The sequence below is a fragment of the Chrysoperla carnea genome, chromosome 4 (assembly GCF_905475395.1).
Source record: "Chrysoperla carnea chromosome 4, inChrCarn1.1, whole genome shotgun sequence".
Taxonomy (NCBI): domain Eukaryota; kingdom Metazoa; phylum Arthropoda; class Insecta; order Neuroptera; family Chrysopidae; genus Chrysoperla; species Chrysoperla carnea.
Window position 1 is genome coordinate 44,341,733 of NC_058340.1, and position 24,523 is coordinate 44,366,255.

Consider the following 24,523-nt stretch of genomic DNA (forward strand, 5'->3'; position numbering starts at 1 on the left):
TATTTCACTTTACTCAGCAATTTGTAGCAATGAACAAATTCAATACTGCAACTAAAGGCTCAGAAAGTATAAACAATTTTTAGGAATTATAATAATTTTTCGCCATAGAAACATGGTAGAATACCTACCCACTTTTTTTTCTCTTCAATATACACGTTAGTTGCATTGTCTTCCGATTGAAAATTTAATAAGTTATTGTAAAATGTAAAACAGTCATAAAAAATTTAAAATGAAAAATTGAACAAATAAATAAACACAACACAACACATTGAGTGAAACTTTTTCTCTTTTTTTTTTTTTTAAATAAAATTTTTCAATTTTTTTTAATAGTATTTATACAGTATTTATTTTTTAAATTCAGTGAGGGAGTAAGGCATTTTTATTGTTTTACAATTTAAGATAGTCTTATTACACAAGTCTACATGCATTTTTAAGTACATTTTTCTTTTTGCCATTTTTCGCACGTTTTCCTGATCGTAATATTATGGTACCATTGTGAGATTTGGCGGAGTGACTAGGATTGAAGGCACCTGTAAATTACAAAAAGAAATTCATTAAAAATAAAATCTTAAGCAGTATCAAAAAAAAAAAAAAAAAAAAAATAGATTGATATGTCGAGGGAAAACGTATTTTAAATTTCTGTGTATTCGGGAATTTGACAATAAAAAAAGTTACTGCTAATAAAGAATTTTTTAGTTCAGTTTAAGAAACAACTCACACTGATTTTATACATAATAATTAATTTGTTTATCCATGTTGTTTACTTACTGATTGTTCTAGTATGGGGTAAAGCACCTCCAGCATGATATGTGTGTTCAGGTGATGGTGGAGGTTCCCGTAATTCTGCAAGACATCTTGCAGCTAGGTGACGAAATACAGCGGCTACATTTACGTCTTCTTTGACAGAAGTGCGAATTAGTCGACATCCTAATGCTCGTGACAAGCGTTCTGCTTCCATTCTTTAAAAAAAAAAAAAAAATTAGGAATATTAATTGTTTTTTTTAGTTAAACATGGAAAAGTAATCATTTTCTTAATTTTAAATATTTCACTCTCTCTCTTCTTCTCCCAATTTTCCAATCCACAATTTTTTTTGGCCAACATTTTATTCAAAAAGGCGTTATCTTAAATCTTACAATGCTTATTAGAAAATTTGTACTTTCTAGTTTTGGAATCAATTGCTCAAACATTTTATCACCCCTTGTCGCTTTGTACGGTGGTTTGAAAGGGTGAGAAATGTTATCCCCAAAGTGTATACAAAGTTTAGAAGCCCAACAAAATTTTAAAAATTATTCAACAAATTTGTTAAGACCACTTGAAAGCTTGTTTATTTTTCTTGAAAAAGGGCTATAAAAATTCCTGTAGGTGTGAGCCTTTTGGACCAAGAGAAAAACGAAAATTGGGAGAGTGGTAAAATTTTTTACAAAACAATATGCAAAAGCTTATAAGAAGGCAGTTTCAGTTTTCGAATGATATTAGAAAAATTTTAGTGCGATGATTATTTCAGATGATACAGGATTTTAAATCCAGAAGTCAAAATTTTGCTTGGATAACGAATATCTCGGTCCTAAAAGCTCAAACCGAAACTTCTTTGTAGCTCATTTTCAAGAAAAATAAACAAACTTTCGAGTAGCCTTAAAAAGTTAGTTTTAAAATAATTTTTAAAATTTGGGTACGCTTCTAAACTTTATATAAAATTTAGTGATAACATTTCTCACCATTTCCATCCTAGCTCCGTGCAAAGCGGAAAGGGGTGATAACAATTTTTGATTAATAGAAAAAATAGAAAGTAAGTACAAGTTTTCATACGAGCTATAGTTTTTCCAAATTCGATGATTTTTCGCAGAGATACAGAGCTGCTAAAAATTTTGGTAAAATATTGTGTTAAAAAAATTTCCTTTAATACTTTGGTTCAGTAAAATATTTTTAGATAGACTAGTAGAGTACGTCATGTACAATCATGTATTTATCGCACGGCTGTGTTTGCGACACGATGTGGTGAGTCATCTTTTGACCGCATGTGTGTTGTTATCATGGATATATACAAAAATATCGCATACATTTTTGTATTTTTGTTGTTTATTTATTTTCTCATTCAAAGAATAAAAATAAATTTCCGAGTCATAAGAATTTGCTAATCAAATGTATTATAGAAATGTAATCAAATTTTAGGATTCCGTTTCGCTATTTAGGTATATAAAGCACGAATAAGTTGACTGCTTAAAGATTCCAGGTCCAATTTTTCCCAAATGTATTATCTTAAAAACCTGACGCAAATTTTTTGGATTCTGATAACGTCATAAAGTTAACAAATTCGATGTTTTTGATAACATAGGCAAAGATCCGATCTTATTGGAATTTTTTTTGTAATCCACTAATTTTGGGTCATTATTTTCAACTGTGATATCAGTTTTTCGCTAGCTATTACTTATGTGATTCATTCCAGGACCAGGACTCTACATTCTTGAAACCATTAGAGCTAGGTTAATTTTGATCACAAATTTGAAAAGTATGACCCAAATTAATTAGGGTTATTTATAAGGTTGAAAATAGTAGTAGTATTATATAGCCTATATTTTGGCTAATTCCTATGAATATTGGTCGCTATATTCGTGTTTAACGAATGTTTTTTCGCATATTTTCTCGATTCGGTAGGAAATTTTAAAATTCCTTGCTACAGCATGTTTGAGCGACATGTGATGGGATTGGAATTAAGATTTTTCTTAAGTGAAATGCATCTCTTTTTTGAACAAATATTCCAAAATCAGAAACAGCTACCAAATTTTTGGAATTTAATGTGTATAAAAACCGACTAAATGCAACTCTATATAGAGGTTAGACATTTTTTGGTGTTCAATGTTTATATCAACTAACTAAATGCAAGTCTATATAGAGGTGTGTTATGTCGTTTACATTAAAATTTTTTGATATCGCCCACTTATTTTGATTCCAAGTTAAATATAATCATTATTTTTGATATAATAGACGTTTGACCTTAACATATGATAAAACATTTATAATAATTCTCGAATGATGTAATGTAAAATTGTATTAATTCTACAAATTTTGGCGAAAATTCCAATTAAAAAAACAATGAATCATATTAGCTTTTTAGGATTTTTTCGTTTATTATTTTATCCAATTAAACTGCAGTTTGTACAAAATTGAAATTTTGAATTGAAAATATGGACTAAAAGCTCAAATTTACGAAAGAATGATTCAAATATAAGTTGTTATTTTTTTATAAGGAATAACTTTTACATTTAAACTTTTGTTGTATCTCTAACGGTTTACATGATGGATAATGTGCAGAAATACTTCAGCTAGAACTTTTAATTGAACTTTTTTTTAATTTGATGCACAGTTTTTTTGTAATTTGTAAAAAACTGATTAATGCTTACGTAATTAATGGAAGGCCCCTTGAGTAACATTGTGGGATACATTTTACTAATTTTTGCTTGCACAATGCACACGTTAGGGGGCCTCTGTAGGCCGGAGGCACCGTATCATTGATACGGCTGATACGGTGGTAGTTACGCCGCTGATAATAACATTACAACAAATTAATTAATATGAGATATTTATAAATATCTAAAGAAAATGGAATCGTACCTAATTAACAACAAAAACAGTTAACATGATTACAATCTTATTTTGTATTTAGTTCTAGGTCATTTTTTTATATGCTCCATTTTATGCGTTAATTACAATGAAATAAATCAAAATTCAAATAGGACACGAGATTGCCTAAAACGCTCAACGCATGTCAACTAAAATGACTAATATTTTTAAATTATATACCTAATTATTTCAAAACTAACGAAATAACAAAACTGACCTTCGTTCTTGATTTAAAAAATGTTTATTTTTATCTGTTTGTTTTAAAGCTAGTCAACAAATTAGCGAAAAGAACTTTCTGGGGAGAGTAACGAATTTGTTATCACTTTTAGGTTTTCGATTTATCTTTTGCGGTTATTAATTAGAAATAATGGAAACATTCATCAGCATATCGAAGGGAAGGGTGTATAATATGATCTCCTTAAGGTTGAATGCTCATGAATGCAAAGAAAATTTTAATGTCAAAGTGGTTTTCAATATTCAATTACTTTATCATACTCTCATTTCCTAGTTTTGAAAGTTAAATTTCAGTTTCTGCCAATTCTTTAAAGGTCTGCAAAAGGATCATCTATACACCGGGTTATCCAGGATGATCTCAAATATTTGTGGATACAGAAAGTGGAAAGATTTTAGGAGATATGCAAGGATTGATTAATACTAGGAATTTCCATAAAACTTTATATATACATTTTTTGATTAACAAAATTTCCAAAAATCACAAAAAATTCGTAGGTCATCGGGCTATTTATTATTATTTTATCGTTCAAAGTTTGCAGAAAAAATGATGAATCATATGGGTTATCCTTTTTAATTGGATATTTCTATATCAAAAAATCTAGAGAGTGTGATAAAAAACTATCTAAAATATTTAGACAATCTTGTAGTTTATAAAAATACCATAAAAATATAAGATTGTCGATGACATAAAAATAAAATAATTTAATTATGAGTTCATCGAAGATTCATTTGATGAACAGAGGCGAATATAGTTAGAATATGGATGATTGAAGAGAGATATCTATATTATCAAATTTATAAGCAGCACTTGCACACAATATATTATATATTTTTGTAGTTGTGTGATATTGTAAAGCTAACAATAACTCATTATTTGGCCACAAAGCATGTATTTGGTTATATGTATGTACCGTGCAATAAACCAAAACTTTTAAAAAAGTATTTGTTGTAAAATAATTACTTTTCCATTTTATTAAACGAAAATTTATTAGACTGTGGACAGAAAGGATGATTTGTTAAATGATTAATTCATATTTGAAACTTCGTGAGTGGCTTCCTTTTGGCGAGTCTACCAAACTTTTCTCTACAATTTTGTTCGAAAGTGCTGCGTTTTCAAATGAGCATGATAATGGATTGTCGAACACTATGACCACTTGATAAAGTTAATAAATATTAAAGTTAATAATTATAGAGAGAAATTTTGGTAATCATTTAACAAAGCACTCTTTCTGCCCCACGGTCTATATGATAAAAATATACTATTTACTTACGGATCAACACAACTTTGATCCATTAAATCAATTTTATTTTGTACAATAACTGTAGGAATTTCTCCGCATTCATTTTCAACCTGTAAAATAAAGAAAAAAAAAATTAATAATTTAAAAATTAATAAGTACAGTACGCTGAGGTTATACATAGAATCTTAACTAAGAATCGGCTAAAATCACTAAATTTAGAAAAATTTGAATTTTGTTTGCTAATTTTGAAGCAATGCATTTATAAAAAAATATTTTAATATTTATACAAATGACAACTGCCATTAAGTGTAAAAACAATATTAATTAATTATTCCTACTAATAATATATAATATACTAATAAAACAAAATATATAATCAAATATCGATCCTTGGCAATGAAATTAAATATACACGAATATTTAACATTATTTAAGTCGTGAATGAATTTAAAACATTTTATTTATCTGATAACAAAGTCAATTTTTAGAAGTTGGAACAAAATCGTCATTATTGACGTTAACAATGAAAACTCATGCCTGATTTTACCATAAAAGAACATTCAAAGAAACATGACCTGTAGCAAATACAGGTGGTAGCAAACAAAACTGAATGATGCTAATAAAATGTTTTGTTTAAAAACAAAATGTTTAATCACTGTCGTATGGCATCAAACAAAACGTTTTGAAAAAACAGATGTAATTAATATGTATTACTAATCAACACCATTCTCCATTTCTGAAATAGTTGATTAAAATATCAGAAACATCGTCTTATCAAAATTTCGAGGACTTTAAGAGATGTGCATTTTAGTTTGCATGTACAGAGGTTGTGTGGAGTTTATATAAGCTTCTTTCCAAATAGAACGCCTAATTAAAGCTTTAATACCTACTTAAAATCAATAGACCGGAAAATATTCGTAATAAAATTATATAAATAAAAACATTAATATAAATCGTGTTTTTGAGTAATGAATCAATGAATGGAAATAGTAAATTTTGAAAATGTATTTTTAAAATTCTGATTAATATTATATATTAATATAGTTATTACAGGTAGAGGTGGTATTATTAGCCGCATAGATGGCCAAAGGTAACATAGATTATTAGCCACATAAATGGCTTTAAATATAGGCTCCGCACTCTATCATTTTTACGAAATCATAAAATCTGAAAAAATAGCATAGCTGCTCCATAATACTCTGAACAATTATCATTTTAAAAGAACATATTGGCTAATTTTTGTAGGCCAGATAACGCATAGCTGTTTTTATATAGTACTAGCTGTGAATTACCCGCTTTGCTGGACAACATCTCTACTTGCACCCCTCTCCTCATATCCCCTGGGGTTACAGTTTTATAACGTACACGCCATGCTCTTCTTCTTTTATTTGATACCCTACTTGGATATATTTGAAAATATTCGATTATTCATCCCCACCTTCTCGCTCCATCTTTCCGCTTTTCCAAGGTTAAAAATAGGTAAAACAATCCTTGAAATTGGTTGTATATCTTGTCAATATTTGAGCTTGATCGATGCACAACTTTTTAAGTACTCTTACTCTATTAGAAAAACCGCATCAAAATCCGTTGGGTAGTTTTAAAGATCTAAGCACACATAGGGGCATTATAATAGTTTTTTGAAGTTTAATTTATCAAGAGGGGTATGTGTATGGGATAGTCGAGTGTATTCCCGCTTAAGATATCTTAGATAAACTATTTACAGAGAAGCGTTTCTAGGCAGCTTTCCTCTATATTAGTAAGTACTGTATGTATTTATGTATTCCTGTCGTATGTATGGATTGAGTACCTACTTAACAAATTGAAAAATATATTTTATAAATAATATTTTCAATTAAAATTATGTCAACATAAAAATAAATAATAAATACATAGAGAAGCTAAGTATTGGATGTTGTTGCCAATTTGGCAAATTTAAGTGACATGATCAAAAAAGTGAAGTTGATATGTGATCGAATTGTAAGGCTACCCTATTTTCGTTATACAAAATGTCAAATAATTTAAATACTTATTTAATTTAGGATGTATCACAATTTAAATAAAATATATACTTTTCAATTTGATCGTGTTCTAATATTTCTAATCTATGCAGATACACTGTCGATCAAAAATTTAACATCACTAAAATAACTTTCTATACGTTCTACCAAAACAAAATATGTAACTATATTTTAACCATTTCAACCACCAAAAGACAGATGGTAATTTGGTAATTTTGCAAAAATATACCAGGAGAAGGTCTCCTATAAGGAATTCCCTTAAGAAAAAATATAATTTATAGTCAAACCATTTGACATATGTACAACGTCGAAATATTTTTGGTTTCTTTATTCATGGGTTATAATATTTGTCATGTCAATTTCTTTTGATCTGTTCAAATTTAGAACTATTCAATATTTCTCAAAGGGGATTTTGACCAAGCTTGTAAGAATAGTTGGTAAAATGATCCCATTTCATTTTTTACCAAACAGATTACATAAAATATTAACTGTTCTTTTACATTGCATCAATGATTAGTATGAAATTAAAAATCACTGGTAAAATCAACTTAATTATCACATTCAAGATCCGCCAAATGATGGGGGATTATTTTATCTATTATAATTTTACACATAAAATAGGGATCATTTTAACGTATATAAAGGGGGTCATTTTCCCCGCAACGACATATTTGAATATCGCCTTCAAAACTGGCCTTAAAATTAATTATACGCCTATCAAAATGTTATAATATTATTAAAAGTTAATAGAAGCCAACAGTAAACAACCAGCCGACAAAAACTAACACAGAAAAATAAATTATACGTTGAAATTTGTCTCACCATAGATCGATCATAAGGAGTAAAATTAATATTTTTGCTATAAAACACAAATTAGCTTATACATCACAATAAGTCTTTGTTGAACGATTAATTTGATCACGCGGAAGCCATCTATCGATAAATATACTAGATGTCTTTAATGGTTCACTTAAAACAATGAGAGATCATTTTGCCCTGAGGGATCATTATATACCGACCATTTTCTCCAACTTATGCACTGGATCGAGGGCCAACGGGAAGTGATGGGGTTACGTTGTAACTTCGTTTTATAACTCTTAAAACATGAATTGAGACTGTTTTGGAGGCTCCCTGTTATACGCATGTACATTATTTATTCCATAAAATAATTTTTCCCCCTACTTTTTGGCATTTCAATGTTTTTGTAGTTTTCTATTAAAATCGATGTTATTAAAGTGGGGATAAGTTTTCGTAATTTGGAGGAGATTCCCAGGATAAATCATTTTTTAGACGTTAAGGGACGAAAATCAATATGTAGATTGAGTCACGGCCAAGGAAGTGCGATTTGTGGGTGTCAACTTCCCAATACCCCTTCCACCTTTTTTACGTCGAATTTACATGAACTTTCGCGGTTTTTAGACTATGCGCATCTTCATAGAGTCTCTATATTGAGCTCGACGATTGAAAATCTGTATGCGGGTTAATGTCAAGGAAGTGTTTTTAGGGGTGTATCAACTTTCCAGCACATCAATACCTTTTTATGTCGAAATATACAAGTTTTATTGCAGTTTTTAAGAATTTCTTCAAACCAACTGGCTGTTTCCGAATTGAGTTTGAAGGTTGAAAATTTTTCTAAACTATTCAGTTAATTTTAAAGAAGTAAATTTTTGTAGTGCTGGCCTCTCAGTCTCCGAGTCCACCCATATTTGTTAAATATTTCTTGTGACGCGAAAATAATAAAAAATCATTTAATAATGAGAAGCATCTTTTTTATTTTTAAAGTTGTCTCATTTTCTTTAATAATTAGTGTAAGACTACAACTATTTGAAAATTGATATTGAGTCAAGTGACAATCAATCTATTATACATATAGTTACATCTAAACCGTGTTTACAGTTTACAATTTTTCGTTACGACATTATAATCTCCACTGTAAATATTTTAATCTTCGAATTCATGTGAAAAAATCAGAATACTTGAAAGTTATTAAATTTTTATCAACATTTTAAAATAATTTCGTAAATGTAATTTTATCTAAAACATTAATTAATATAGAGGATTATTAAAACCCAAACAAGAATGTCGAAATAATATATTGCTCCATTAAAGAAATCCACTATAAAAAAACTTCTTAAAATTAATATTATAAAATATTTAAACATTCTTTTAAATTTGAACTTAATCGTTATTCATTAATCAAACATAAAATTCGAACATAAATGAAGATAAAATTAAAAGGACAAATTACTCTAATTAATTTCCTTCAAATAAAAAGTTAATCTGATTATATGCATTGCATTTAGTAAACAAAATATGGGGTACTTTATTAAATACAGTTCCAAGTTTTTAACACTTAAAAATATTAATGATTCAAAGAAAATTTTGATACAGTTGTTAAAATCACCTGTTTAGTACATTAAACCCAAAACGAGTAGCATAGTAGGTGATTTTTTTTAAGGTTTCCAGATAATTTTTCAAAAAAACGGTAAAAAGTGAGTCTTCTCATTTTCGGGAGGAATGAAAAAATGTGTCTAGGTTTATTTTCCGGGGGTTCCTTTCCGGCCAAATGATGACCAACTTAATTTTTTCAATTCGAACTACCAAGAATTTTTTGTAGCAGTTTCTGATTCTTTGCCTCACTTTTGTTAAAACAGTTTTTCAAAAAATTTATAATAATAATATAAAAATTAAGAATTGCTATTAGACAAAGTCTAGAATAAATGCAATAAATATAAAAAATAGTTCAACATAAATGTCGGTGTCGGATAATCCACAAAGGATTTAATGACAAATTGTGTTTACGTTTAAAAAAGTAAATAAAATAAAATACATAATTAATTAGTTAACATTAATGAAATAATGTTTTTCTACACAGTAGGTATCGGGCCTTGCAGACAAACCATTTTGTAACAAACGTGATATTTAGAACGGTTCATAAGTTATTATAATTTGTAGTAGTTAGTTCAAAACACTCACAGGGTGTTTCAAATCAAACCTCAAAATTTTCATCGAAAAGAAAATTTGTATGCAAATCAGATAATTTCTTTTTTTTTGGTGTTAATAAATAGCTATGTTTCAAGAAAATCTACTCTTCCGTTAGAAGAACATCACCTTTTTTCTAGTTGTTATCGGATAAGGAACTTCGCACTTGAAATATAGCTAAAAACACTCCCGATCAAATCACCTTCTAAAAAATAATCAAAAGTGGTTCATCCGTTTAAGAGATACGATGCTTCAGACAGACACACAGATATACAAATACACAGACACGTTAAACTTATAACACTTCTATTTTTAGTCGGGAATTAATAAAATAATTATGTTTGATGTGATTTGCGCTTGTCACAGGCATCGTGCCGCACTTGAACTTTTTTTATTTGAGGATTAAAAGGATTAATGAGATATTTTATTTTAAAATAAAATTCCACATTCGATTTGGAACACTCACTAATTCGATTTGAGATCATAAATAAAATAATTTGAATGTTTTTACTATAAAATCTGTGATTATAAGTTTTGGTGTCTAGCCTTAAATTGTTGGCAACTTCTAATATTGATAATAAATATGTTTATCTTTTGTTGATCATTGTAATTCAATTATAATATCATTCATTTTCGCGTTTGTAAATGTTAAGAAACTCATGAAAATTTTATGTTATTACTGAACACTTATTACTTATTTAATTGGAATTAAATATTTAATTTGAATTTAATTTACACTTTTTTACAAAACTCTTTTAAAAGATAAATTTAATGTTACTTAAGGTAGTGCGAAATTATTGAAATTATTTGTACCTTATTTTCAACTATGATGTTGAATTTTGTTATAACTTCATGAAAATAGACGAAAAATAAGAATAAATATCTGCCTTGGTTTTCGAAATATTGAAAGCTAAATAATTAAACAAAGTTTTCAATTTACGATATTTTGAAAATTACTCCGAATATCGAAAAATAATATTCTTAATTTTCGTCATATTGTGTCCCCTCTACCGTGCTCATACATCCTAAATTAATCGGACACAACGAGTTTTTTCTATTCATTAATTTAAAGGTTTTAACTTGAATATAAATAGTTTCTTTATGTATTTAAGGTAGTTGTCTTGCTATGGGCAAGATGATGTATTATTATACTTATTAGGAATATAATAATACATCAACCAAAAAAATTTGAAGTCCACTGACCGTCTCTAACTCGAGTTAAATACAATTAAAGTTTGGATAATTAACATGGAGAGCATAGGAAAGGTTGCGTTTTGTTGTGTTTTTAACAAGTTTTTTAATTGTATAAAAAAACTAGATTTAAGATATTTTCAAAAAACTAACTGAACATTCATGAATTTGTGCATGTAAGTTTAAAAAAAACCAAAACTATTGACCGCTTCATTCTTGAGATATAGTTACTCAAAGTTATTTAAATTTTTTGTATAATAGAAACAATTATATTTAGAGTATAAGTAGTGTAAGAGAGATGTATATTATATACAGAATTACAGATGTTTATTATCATGCTATTATCATACAGAGTACGAGATAAATGGACAGTCGAGTTAAAAGCATGTTAAAATTAATACTTATTTATGTGTGCTAAGCGTACATACTACTGCTGTATGATATAATACACTATTTTTACAATATTGTACTAAGACAAATACCTTCATATTAAAAAAATTCAAGCTATTTATTTAAAATTGCCTTGGTGCTCGTACATCCTTAACTGGTGCAATTTGAAACTTTTGTACATTTACATCGGAATATTATGTTCCCCCTATTATTCAATAAATTTTCTAACAAAAAATCAGGAATTTATTTACAAAATTTCCTTCAAGATATAACAGTACAAAGTCTATTATGAGAAATAAAAAATTTTTAATATTCTAAAACGTTGAAATCTATTTCAAAAGTATAAATCAAATGAAAATTTTTAGATTACAATCTTTTTACATTTGTATGCTATCACGAAAAGTTTTAGTTGATTTGCAAATGCCGCAATGAAGTTAAATTAAAAAAAAGTAAATTAGTAAACAATGACCTACCTCTTCCTATCAAAGGTCAGTATATAAAATATTTTAGTGAACAGAAAAATTGTAATAATTCTTTCGTGTGGATACGGAAAGAGTGACCTTTTCTAACCTGTCTAGTTTTAAGACTAAACATTTGTTTTTACAAAAAATTGAATTGTCAGCGGTGTAGGTGATAGATTAAATTAGGAAAAAAGCTCATTACTTGTTGGCGAATCTATTTTGTTTCCGAAAATAGTTTCAAACAAAAATAGTTTGATTTTATAAGGAACAGATTGAATGTATGGTATTTGTAGCTGAGGTATGTCCTTGATTAAATGGGACAAATAATTTTTCTGTTTTAGAAAAATGTTAAAAACAATAAATGCCTTTTCTAATTTTTTCCATAATTTCATCGTGATTTTCGCATGCTTCGTATTTTTGGCGGTCCATCCTGTATGTATATTTAAAATAGAACGGAAAATATTTTCAAATCAATATTTATTTGTAGAGGATATTCTTAAAATTTGTTTCAAAATTGATATTATCACTTATAAAATATTCAAATAGCTGTACTCTAAACAATAAACAAAATTGGACACTGTATAAAAGCCACATCTATAAAATAATAATGAATAAATAATTCCAAAAAATAGTCGCTGCTGTTATACTGTTTTCATGTATTTTTATGATTCAGTATATACGGAGTTTTTAAGCAATTTATTTTTTAGTTGTTATTTTTTGTGCGTATATTGTCTTTTTGTTTATTGCTAAGCAATCTACTTCATTGAAATTCTTAAATTTTGTTCTTCTTTTTAAAATAATGTTCTGGACATCCCATTCCATTGCCACTTCCCAAGATCTCATTTTGCCACTTCTTAGGAATTGAGACAGAATGATATTTTAAGGGTTTATTTTAAGAGGAAAAATCGACAAAATGACACATTTAAATCTAAATTAAAATTATAAACAATGGAAATTGAGTTCCGGGAAAAACAAAATAGGTACTTATCTCTATATTTCACCAATTTGGACTTCTTGGCTAGACTATTATCAACAAATTTGGTGATTCATTTTTATTTAAAAATCATACAGAAATTTTTATTTAAAAGATAATAAAAATATTTCGAAAATGGTTCGACTAATGTTCGCAGTAGCACAACCACTAAATCACGAAAGTTTAAAAAAAATTTAAGTTATTTTTTTGCAGTATTTTTATTTTAAGTACTAGCTTGTACACAGTGAAAAAAAGTTTTTCTCTCCATAAGAATCTTCTTTGTGCAATTACGAAAATATGAAAACAATTAGCCGAATTGGCCCAGCCATTCTCGAGTTTTCCGCTTACCAACACATTTTACTTTACTAACACGCGATTCATTTTGACTTATATAGATTCTAGGCTTCCTTAAAAATAAAAATAAAATTGGTCCTAAAAAAATCATCAACAGAAGAAATATTTTATAACTTTTTTTTTCAATAAGTGTCTTAATTTTTGTACCGATCAGTATATTTGACCATGAATGAGATTAATGCCCGTTTTACGCACAATGTCATGACATTCGAGTGTTTAGTTCAAGTTTATATACCCCATGTCCACATTGTCGTTTAAGGGTTGCGTGTAAATGATGTTTCGTTTATACAGAAATAATTCTTATTCATGTATTATTCAACGTATATTTGAGGTCAGTTTGTCAATTAATCTTATCATTTTAAGACTGTATTATTCATGTAAAGTTCATTTTTTATTTATAAAGCTATAAATCATTATACAACATGTTATTATCAAAACATTTTTTCGGAAGAAAATTATATTTCGATAATAAAATTTGAATCATATAAATGATTCATACATAACATATTAAAAACGATTCTCAAACACAATATATATTATAAACGATTTAACTTGAAAAAGTTTTTAAAAAAATACATTACGAAAGCTTTCGGTATTTTCTAGAAATTTTTATCTTCCCTTTTTTCGAATCTACAAGCTTTGAAAGCAATCATTTTGCAAACAAAAGTTGTTTATTTTTTTGAAGGATCAAATTTTTTAGATTATACTTACGGTTTACAAGATGGGTCACACTTTTGACGCGCTTTTTAACACCCGAATCAAAAAAAGGGGTGTTATAAGTTTGACCGCTATGTGTGTGTGTCTGTCTGTGGCATTGTAGCGCCTAAACGGCTACTGTCTGTAGCATCGTAATTTAATGGAGAGAAAATCGGGTCAGTTTTGAGAAGGCCCTAAGGAAAAAGATAATTTAATGGAGAGTGTTCTCCTTATGTTTCAAGTGCGAGTTTAGGGTTCCGTTTCCGAAAAACATGTCGGAGGTTTTTTAAATTTTGTAAATTTCACTTGTTGAGGCATCTTGTTGACGGTCGGGCGACCGATTAAACGTAAATTGACTAATTAGATGGATTTTTGTACACCTTTACTAAAATTTTGTTTATAGCATCAATATTTCTAAGCGCTACAAACTTGGGATCTAATCATGGCCGCCATAAACCGCATATCCAGGCTCTTGTTGTATTTAATGACTCTATTTGAACTGTTGTATTGTCATCGAATCTTTATACAAGCGCATAATTTCGAATCAATCAGGCAATTAGATTTTTTGCCTATTCTAATTATTTACTAACAAAAAAAAAAAGGTTTTTTTGGAAAGGTTAACGCGATACATAGGCTCAATATTTTTTAGGGATTACTTTCTGCAATCTTCCTTTAAAAAAATTAGATATAATATTGCTGTGAAAGAAAACTCAATATTTTCCAAATTTAATAAATTTCCACATAGAAATATTTTAAACTCGTGAAAATCAATTCATATACGATGATCCAAATAATATAATATTTCATTATTTCGTTTCAATGAATCTCATCGATTTAAATAAAATATGTAAATAAAATGATTATTTACCTAATTAGAGAAAGTTTTCTTAATCATACATTAATTATACTTAAACGATATAATATTTTAACTACTAAAAAACTTACTCATTTATATTTGAGTATTTGCCAAATTAATGATAATTATTTGATATCACAACAGTTTAATCTGTCTAATAAATGTTGAAATAAATATTTAAAAAAATTATTTAAAACTATAAACATTGTCCAATTTAATTACTATTTACTTTTAACTATATAATTTATAACATTAAAGTATTTTAATTTGTGGGTAAAAAATATTTACAAAAATTAGAAATTGTAAAAAAGAAAAAAATTGTAAAAAGATGTTTTTAATTTTAATATAAATAATTTTTTTTTTAATAAATACCTTTAATTTCCAAGAATGTGCAGCTTCGAATGAATCCCGATCAGTTGTTGAGAAAGCAAGAACACACGCTTGGGCACCACGATAATAGGCTTTGGTAATTGCATCAAATTCTTCTTGACCCGCGGTGTCCCATAACATTAATCGTATTTCCTCACCGTCCAATCTGAAATGTAATTTAATATCTGGTTTTTAACAATATCGTAGATTAATACCATTAATTGTATTTATATTAGGTTTTTGGTAGTACATACTACATAATAATAAATTATTAGTGTATGACTACAAGTTTCAAAATTAGATCTCCTGAGAATGAACGAAGTTTGAGAAAATTTTGAGATCAAATAAAAAAACTTGTAGTCATACACAAATAATAAAATTATTTTTTATAATTTTAAAAAACGATTATTTTTAGTGAAATATAAAGGTTTTAATTTAGAAATTAACAAATAAACAAATATATAATAATATGAAAATTCATTCATGTCAGTTTTTTCTGCTTCTACAGTTCGATCTGCTTCTATATGATTTTTGAAGCTTTTTAATTACACTAGAAAAGAGCATTTATTTCAGCCATGAATATTATTTGAATCGAAACATAAATGAATCTAACAATAAGTAAATAAAATTTGACCTTAGATTCGTAACTCCTAGCTGAACACAGAAAATTTGGGAGCATATATACACCCTGGCACAGGTCTATTAACTTCGAGGTTTATATAGAACTGTTTTATACAGATCTGAGCTAGAAAATTTATTGGATTTTCAAAATTTGAATAGCTTTGGAATTTGTAGAACAGATAGTACAGTTTATATATTTTGCTATATAAGTATTCTACAAAAGAATTAATAAAATCGATTCTGTAACGAAGTAAGAGTAGTATTTTAAAGTCCGTTTCACTGGTCTAAAGAATAAAAAATTGGTTAGTGGAGGGCGTCCCAGAAAGCATTGAGAATAGAAGCCATGTCAAGTTAAGCATAAGCACGTAAATTTATATGGGAAAAAATTAGTAGCGCACAAGCTGCGTTAGCTAAGCGATTTCCCACAGATATTGAAAAAACAACACAATTTCCTTAAAATCGAATATTGCATTTTTTATTTCGAAAACTATGCACCTAGGGAAAAAATCACACGAGTACTTTTATGGTTAAAACTGATCAAAAAATAAAAAAATATTTTTATTTTGAAAAAATTGAAAATTTTGTACTTTGCACAAGTAAATCGTTGCATGTAAATGGAAGCTAGAAGTTTGAGTAAGCAAAAAAAATTGGTTGAGTAAAATCTCCATCAGGTTGGAGTATTTACATGAGCATGTAAATTAGAACTTTCTAACTTAGTGGACTAGAAATTGATCATATTTCAGTTTGTCAAGTAAATTTTCTCATTTTTAGAATCTCAGACAACAAGGGAGAAACACTTTTGGTCGGAAACCTTACATGTTCGAAATGATCAGGTACACAAATTTAGGTTTTTTGACCATAACTTGGAAAGTTGACCACTCAAAACTTAATTATGGTATGGGATATTGGAACTTGAAAAGTTGATCATTTAAAACTTAATTATGATAACGAACTATGAGTCCGCAAACAAAAAGTCCACCATTTGTACTTAATGAGACGAGCACCTTCCGATAAAATCAGTGAGATTTATTCTAGGTACACAAGGGTGCGACCCATGGTACATTGTGATATTGTACCATGGCATATCTATTAATCGATATTTATTTAAAATTTAAATTCTCGGAATAAAATTTATAGCGTTCTGGAATAAGAACGCTATAAAGAGAGAAAATTTTCATTGTGATATTTTCAAAAAAGTCTTTAAACAACACATAAATGTTATTTCTGATTGTAGTTACTACCTTCCTCTACTATTTAGAATTTGTAACAGAAAATCTAGTTGTTTTTAAATGTCACAATAAAAATAATCAAATGAGAAACAAAATAAGACTGATATTTTTAAAGTTTAAATAATTAACATTGCAACATACTAAATTGAATTCTCATAATATTATCCCATCTTCTTTTCAAATTAAAGGTTTCTGTGTGCAAAAATATTGTTGGTTGGCGGCTACAATACTGTTGTGTTTTAATATTTTATCCTATTTTATTGAATAATGTTTGTTGCATTTGTATTTATGTTCTGTGGGTAAAAAACCAGTACCATCTTAATCTCGAGAGTGAAAGTGATTTTAAAATCGGCACGATAATTCACTGTGTAATTTAGTATGGATAAAAAATAGATTTTATGGGTAAAAGAATGAAACTTTCAGAATAGATAATTGTGGTCAGCTTTCCACGGCTTTCTTCATCAGATAAGTTTTCGGGAAATTAATTATATAATCGGTCCAAACTCGTTCATAAGGGGTTTTTTGGGTCGCTGAACACGAAAATCGCGACAGAATCACGCACCAGGCACCCCGGAGACCAATTCTGTCGTGATATTAGTGTTCAACGATCCCAAAAATGCCCAAGTACCGACTGATTATATAACGAATTTCCCGAAAACTCGAAGAGACGGCGAAGTCGTACCCTGAGCAACAGGTACTTTGGAAACCAATTTTGTCGCGATATTCGTGTTCAGCGATCCCAAAAACACACGACGTTTGGAATCATTTTCATCACTATTAACCATATTAAATATAGTAAATTGTGCATTAACTATTTAACCCTTAACTGGTATGTTATCTTAAGGGTTAACTCTTAACTGGTATTCTCAAACATTATAAAACGCATATCATTTATGCAAATTGCATATTTATAATTTCTTATAAATCAATTTAGGTCACAAAATTTCTTGACGTTCTAACGAATGGAATGCAGAAAACCGCATTCAAATCCGTCTTACTGTTCAAATTTTCAAGCATCAGTGATTCGTTTCTGCTACTATTTTATTTTACAGCAACTTCAAAATCGCATACTTCTCTGCCCTGCCTTGTATTTAACCACAATAGCAAAAAGAAAGAATGTCTGCAAACGATTTCATATTAGCAAAGATTGCAGCTACAAATGTTAATAGTAAGACATCCCACTCATCTTTTCTTTGTACAATACATTCTCTCAATGGTACGGAAGCCTGAATGGTTCACTGTCAATTTATAAGAAAGTGGCGCTACACTAGCTTATTTTTTATATGTGTACTACCCACAAGTTTAAAACCAACTTATAAAAAGTCACTAGTTCACTTTCAACAAGTGCATTTGTGACTTGTGGCATTATGGAAACGAGCCCTTTTGAAGATGTCGGTATTTTGTCATGTGTAGATTTCTAATTATAACGTCATAATAAACAATTAATAAAGGTTAGAAGTGAGCAGATGCAAAAACATCAACAATTAAAGCATTATTTAAAAAAAATAACACTAAAGAAAATTTTAAACTAACTACATCAGACAGTTTCGGTAGTGTCTAATTAAAGATAGTCATCACCGACTAACATCTTCAAAAAGGTTCGTTTCCATAATGCCACAAGTCATAAATGCACTTGTTGATTGTGAACTAGTGACTGTTTTAAAAGTTGGTTTTATACTTGTGGGTATTACACATTTAAAAAATATGCTAGTGTAGCGCCACTTTCTCGTAAATTGGCAGTGAACCATTCAGGCTTCCGTACAATGGCCGTTGTTCAATTTTTATATAAATTAAATATATGTTTATTTATATTAAGAAATTTTTCAAAGGTCAAAAATATTTTCCCATTTTAAAAATTACTCTATATCTCTCCCAATTATCGAACTTCAACAAACAATTTCTAACTTATAGCAACATAAACTAAAAAATTTAGCTTTCTGTAAGTAGCTTGCCATGTCAATATCACAGAATCTAGTTTGCCAAAAGTTCTTTTGTTGAGGACGTCTCTCTTGGGATTAATGAATACTTTCTAAGTAACCAGTATTTTAAATATGGTACTGAATCTTGAATGTGGGAGTCAGATACGCACTTTTGCATAATTTAAAAAAAAAACAAAAACAAAAACTTAAAATGCATGTCTGATAGAAATGCATTTATTTTACACACACATTCATTTAAATGTTGACATGTGCACAAATAATGAGGACAAAATAAAAGAAACAAGTTTATTTTTGTTAAATATAATAAAAATAACCACTGTATATTTATAAATTATATTCTTGAATATTATATTATTATTATTATTATTATTTTGCACAAAATGTATCATATAATCTTTTCCAGATAACCATCGCATTTATGAATTTTGTGGCTATTTTTAATACCACGGACTTATTTAAGTGGTCACTAAAAATGTGTTCATATAGTTGCTGTTGGATTGAATATCTTCTTATTTTTTGTAAATCTGAAGCAGTGGAATTTGTATCGATAGTGATGAGTAATTCGTAATATAATATTGTAATATGATTAGTTCTAGTTTGGTTAATCATCTTCTTCAAATTGTGTAGAAAAGAATGCCATGGATAAGGTTAAAATTATTTCTTATTTATCTCTGTTCCCGCCACTTCAGCGCTAGAGAGATGAAAAATACCTTTTTTTCTTATTCAAACAATTTAATACTTTTTTTGTGAAAAAAAGTTGGCATCCCTAGCCATGGATGTGCAGCAAAGAGCAAATCACGGCGAGTAAAGTATTTTCCCCAGAGAAATTGTATAGAAAGGGATAATGAAGCATCTAGATCAATACGTTAGACCTTGCTTAAATAGAGTCGGAACAGTGATAAAAATAATTTAAAAAAAAGTTATTTCAAGTGAAAAGATTATACAAATTGTTTTTAAATTATTTCCCATACTTCCTTCAATGAATGTGAGAGAGTACTCATGCATTAAGCAATGTGTATCAGAAAGATATGTCGATACAATTTTTCGATATCTGGATCAAATTTCGAAATATTGTACAGTAAAATGTCGGTTTAATTATTCAATCTTTGGTGTTTCGAAAATTAAACCAGATATCCAAAGATTTAACTCTTACTTTTTGTCAAAAAATTTGATAAAAAATTTCTGTATATCCACCCTACTCGTGCTGTCGTAAGTGCCCTTAAAAGCATTAACTTCCCATATTTTTACAATCTTGTATTTTAACTCGAGTGGAATATTGCTCAACTCAACTCAATTTGGAAATAGTTAGCGTCAACCAATTTAGCTGAAATTTGACATACACATATAGTTTAGATGACAATACATGGTTTCCAACATATTTAATATACATGCCTTTTTTAGTCTTAAATTAAAAATTAAAATAAAAAATACTACAAACTTTTATTGTACTAAAAAGTAGAAAATAATTTTGTAAGAATCAACAATGATTCAGAGCACCTCAATGTATGTATGTAACTACATTTGTTCGGGATGGAATATTGCAACTTAATTTTTATATTGAGCGCCTCAAGCTTTTACGAATAGTCATGAACGAGTGAATTCTATAAAATTATTTTCTACTTTTTAGTACAATAAAAGCTTGTGCTTTAAAAAGTATACTTTTTTAAATTTTGGAAAAAAATGTAATAGATTGGTTAATTTGATTAAAGCTTTTTCACATTTTTCCAACATTTCATTTTGAACTAATCTAACCGAATTTTTTGAAATTGGGACTAGAACACTTATAAAGCAATTTTAGAGATGGTACTTTGATATGGGTATAGAAACGTAGTCTGAACGTTCACTGTTTTGACTAAACGCTCTGTATACCTACACAATTTTATTGTAAAAGAACATCAAATAATTCATTTTATACGATAAAGTAAATATCGCCTTGTTAATTAACACTTTTAAATACTAAAAGTAAAAATAAATAAAAGTATTTTCATGTATTAATATGAATCGTAGACATGTTTCTTGAAATTTAATTAAAATATACGAATACGATAGTCAGAAGTACTTAGTGATTATCAACTTTTACTTTTAACAGAAACCGCATTCAAAATAAAAATCAAGTATTTAAAACACGTATTTTATTGTGAATTCAAAAATGTTTATGTTACATAAATCTTAAGGTATTTCCAGCATGGTATTTGCAGTTCCTATTCTAAAGCTATGGTAAAAAAAATTTTCGACTAAAAATGAGAAAATGAATTTAAGAACTTAATAGAGCTTACTATTAAATAATAGTTTCAGATAGTTCCCTATTCAGATAGCCTATATTCCCAATTTTGACCAATTTATGTCAAAATTAATATCTCGAAAATGAAAATTAATATCTAAATTTTTTTTAAATAATTTTATTCTAAAAAAATTCCTTTCAACTCTCCTACTTTTTAATTTTTAATTCTGCCTAGAGCGCACTTTGCCTCGGATTTTGCAGCTGATTATCTCGCGATCTAAATGAACAAAAATTCTACAATTCCGTGCAATCTCACAGCAAACATTATTAATCTGCCGACAAGTGCATTCATACTAGAAATAAGCATCTCTGAAGCATATGTGAAGTAAAGGTACCCTGGATTGATAAACATAGCTCAAAAAAAGTATTTGAATATTTCAATTTCATGAAAAGTTCAAAGTTTAAACATAATTTTTTTATTAAATTACTTTTTATTTAAATTAATGAAAAATTACAATTAAATCATTATTTAATAAAATTATTTTTTGGTAATGTATAATTACATATTTTCAACATATTTTTTTTTTGTTATCCAAAAATTAGAATAAATGTTTTGAAGCTTCACAGTCACTTATAAGACTTAAATAAGTATTGTAATAAGGGTAGTTTTTTTGTCGCGAAGATGTCATATCTGTATCTAGAGTTCGAACCTTAAATTCGTATGTTTACGCCATTTCCCTATAAAACAATGATATAAACCGCCAAACAAGTAACTTTAAGATTGTTTTTCTCATAAACTGAGAGCAAAAATGACCTACAAATTTTTTCTATGAGTTACTCATACACGACTATATCTAAAAACTTGCGATGCTCAATATCAAGAATGAATCAACAAAATAAGAATGTGGAGTAGATGAGGCGCTCCGATTCCTTCTAGAAATTTTAAATTGAGCGCCTCAAGCTTTTACAAACAGTCGTGTATAAGTGTCTCATAGAAAAAATGGTTTTATTCTTTTTACGGCTTTTAAAATAATTTCTAGCCGAAACACAGATGGAAAGGCCTACATAGAATTCAGGGAATAATATTTTTCAAGTGTTTCGATATTGACACAAACAACGCTTATAATTTTCATGTTGTGTGTTAATATTTAGAATTATGACTGCAATCAATTCTTATAATTATTATAATTTATAATACATTTACCTACTCATGTTTTTATCGATAGCGATAAAATTATTATTCGTGTTCTGGTTTTGAACTTTATAAATAAATGAAAAATTAACTTTTAATGATAAATCAATAATCAAATAATTATAACGATTAATTTTTTTTTATGAACAAAGAAAACGCCAAACTTGTTGACTAATCAACGGTGCAAGGGGTTTTACCAACATTTTTTCCTATAGGCGCAATCATAAACCCATTATTAAAATAATGTGTGCCACAAAGAGTCTAGGAACAAAAAAGGCAAATATTAAATGAGATAGGATGTATTTTGGTTTATTGTTATTTAACTTGCATTCTGTTCTAAAATCCAAATCTAATCAAAAATCCAAGTTTCAGACTTGAAAGGGAGAAAATGTGTTTCTTAAAATATATAAATATCAAAAACTACAACGATGGGCTTATAACAAAAGCCGTGAAAAAAGTTAAAAGCGTTGCTCTTTCGAAAATTTGTTAAAATTGGTGCAATTTTAATAGTCTACTTTTTAAATGTTCAATTACTTTACTTTTAAACACGTTTTTAAAGCTTGACTTGAATGTATGTATGTATGAATGTAATGGATTCTTTCAAAGTAATTTTCCCCAACTTTTAGACATCCCATTGACTAGAAAATTTGCATTCGTATCAAGGACCACTGGTGATAAAGTAATTTAATAACTTTAACCTAGTAGCCTGACTAAGATTACCAAGATAAATGATGTCTTTATTAATCGAATATTAGCTTGAAATAAGAATAGCATTATCAATGTTTAAATAGTGTTGTGGTGATGGTGTCCACTCTTAATGTTGAAGGTCGTGAGGTCAAAACCCATCAAAGCTAATAGTTAGAAGTTTATTGCTATAAAAAGTGGATAATAATTTTAAGTGTAATGTAAAACTCAAAGCGTTCAATATCTGTCAAATCAGCTTATTTAAAGCATGCATGTAGAAAAGACCTCACGCTTTAAATTTTACATTAAAATAAAAATTATTATCAACTTTTTAGTACAATGAAGCTTGTATTTTAGTTATTTTAAACAAAAATACTTACTCAATTTGTCTCTCAAGAAAGTCAACACCAATTGTTTTCTTATATTCTTTGGTGAAAGTGCCTTTACAATACCGTTGAATCATACTTGATTTACCCACACCGCCATTACCCACAATTACAACCTAGAATTGAAAAAAACTTACTTAGATTTACGAATTATACAATTTATAATATAGCGTAAAATATTTTGAGGTATAAAAATTTTATTAAAAATGTACAATTACCTTGAGTGCTATTTCTAATTCCTCCTCCCTCATCCCTATGCTGGGGCTACGCTTCTTTAAGCGCCACCATACGGGGGCTCATCCTATCCAAGTGTAAATGTTTCGTCTGAAAAAAAAAACAATTAATTAGTTTTATTATTTAAGTGACCAAACAAACTTATTTATTTCTTCAATAGTAGCTTTAGTGCTATATAATTATAGTTTTTAAAATAATAATAATATATTTTTTAATAACCAGTTCACGAAATGAGTAGATATATTAGAGGTTGGTTTATTGGATGCGCACTCATTTGAGTATCCAAAAAATGCCTTCTATAATCAGAATTAAATTCAAATCACTTCCGTCCGTAAGACGTCCGCAAAAATATGAAGGACACTAAGTTTTTGAAGATTTTTTTGAGCCAATTTATATATAAAATTCCGTAAAGGAAAGAACGAGACGGAATTATGACGCAATTAAGGAAAAATTTGCTTCAATAAAATAATATATTTGTGACAATTGACTTGATACACCCCTGACTTTGACCTTAGACATATTAGAATAAGTGAAAGGCTTCCTTTCGAATAGTGTGTCTTTTTTGTGGATAAGAAGATACCTAAGAAGAAAGTGAATGCATTTAATCGAGTAAGTGCATCCCCAACAAATTA

At 28.3% G+C, this 24,523-nt stretch overlaps 3 protein-coding genes across 3 annotated transcripts in view; all 3 read right to left on the reverse strand.

Annotated features, from left to right (window-relative positions):
• Nucleotides 1-344: 344 nt before the first annotated feature.
• Nucleotides 345-1,869, reverse strand: LOC123297483 (ras-related protein Rab-23-like). The gene is made up of 3 exons (XM_044879155.1): nucleotides 1,808-1,869; nucleotides 769-959; nucleotides 345-530 (listed from the first exon to the last, which is right to left on the reverse strand). The coding sequence occupies exons 2-3, from the start codon at nucleotides 956-958 to the stop codon at nucleotides 409-411; spliced, it is 312 nt and encodes a 103-aa protein (XP_044735090.1). The 5' UTR covers nucleotide 959; nucleotides 1,808-1,869; the 3' UTR covers nucleotides 345-408.
• Nucleotides 1,870-5,120: 3,251 nt separating this feature from the next.
• Nucleotides 5,121-23,908, reverse strand: LOC123298735 (ras-related protein Rab-23-like). The gene is made up of 4 exons (XM_044880828.1): nucleotides 23,876-23,908; nucleotides 23,652-23,773; nucleotides 15,388-15,550; nucleotides 5,121-5,204 (listed from the first exon to the last, which is right to left on the reverse strand). Exons 1-4 carry the CDS (start codon nucleotides 23,906-23,908, stop codon nucleotides 5,121-5,123), a joined length of 402 nt encoding a protein of 133 aa, XP_044736763.1.
• LOC123298736 overlaps nucleotides 23,652-24,523 on the reverse strand; it is a 66,298-nt gene continuing 65,426 nt past the window's right edge. Inside the window, exons 3-4 of the mRNA XM_044880829.1 lie at nucleotides 23,876-23,981; nucleotides 23,652-23,773 (exon numbers count right to left, since the gene is read on the reverse strand). Of these exons, the coding sequence (XP_044736764.1) occupies nucleotides 23,922-23,981 (60 nt within the window). The 3' untranslated portion in view covers nucleotides 23,652-23,773; nucleotides 23,876-23,921. The remainder of the gene's footprint in view (nucleotides 23,774-23,875; nucleotides 23,982-24,523) is intronic.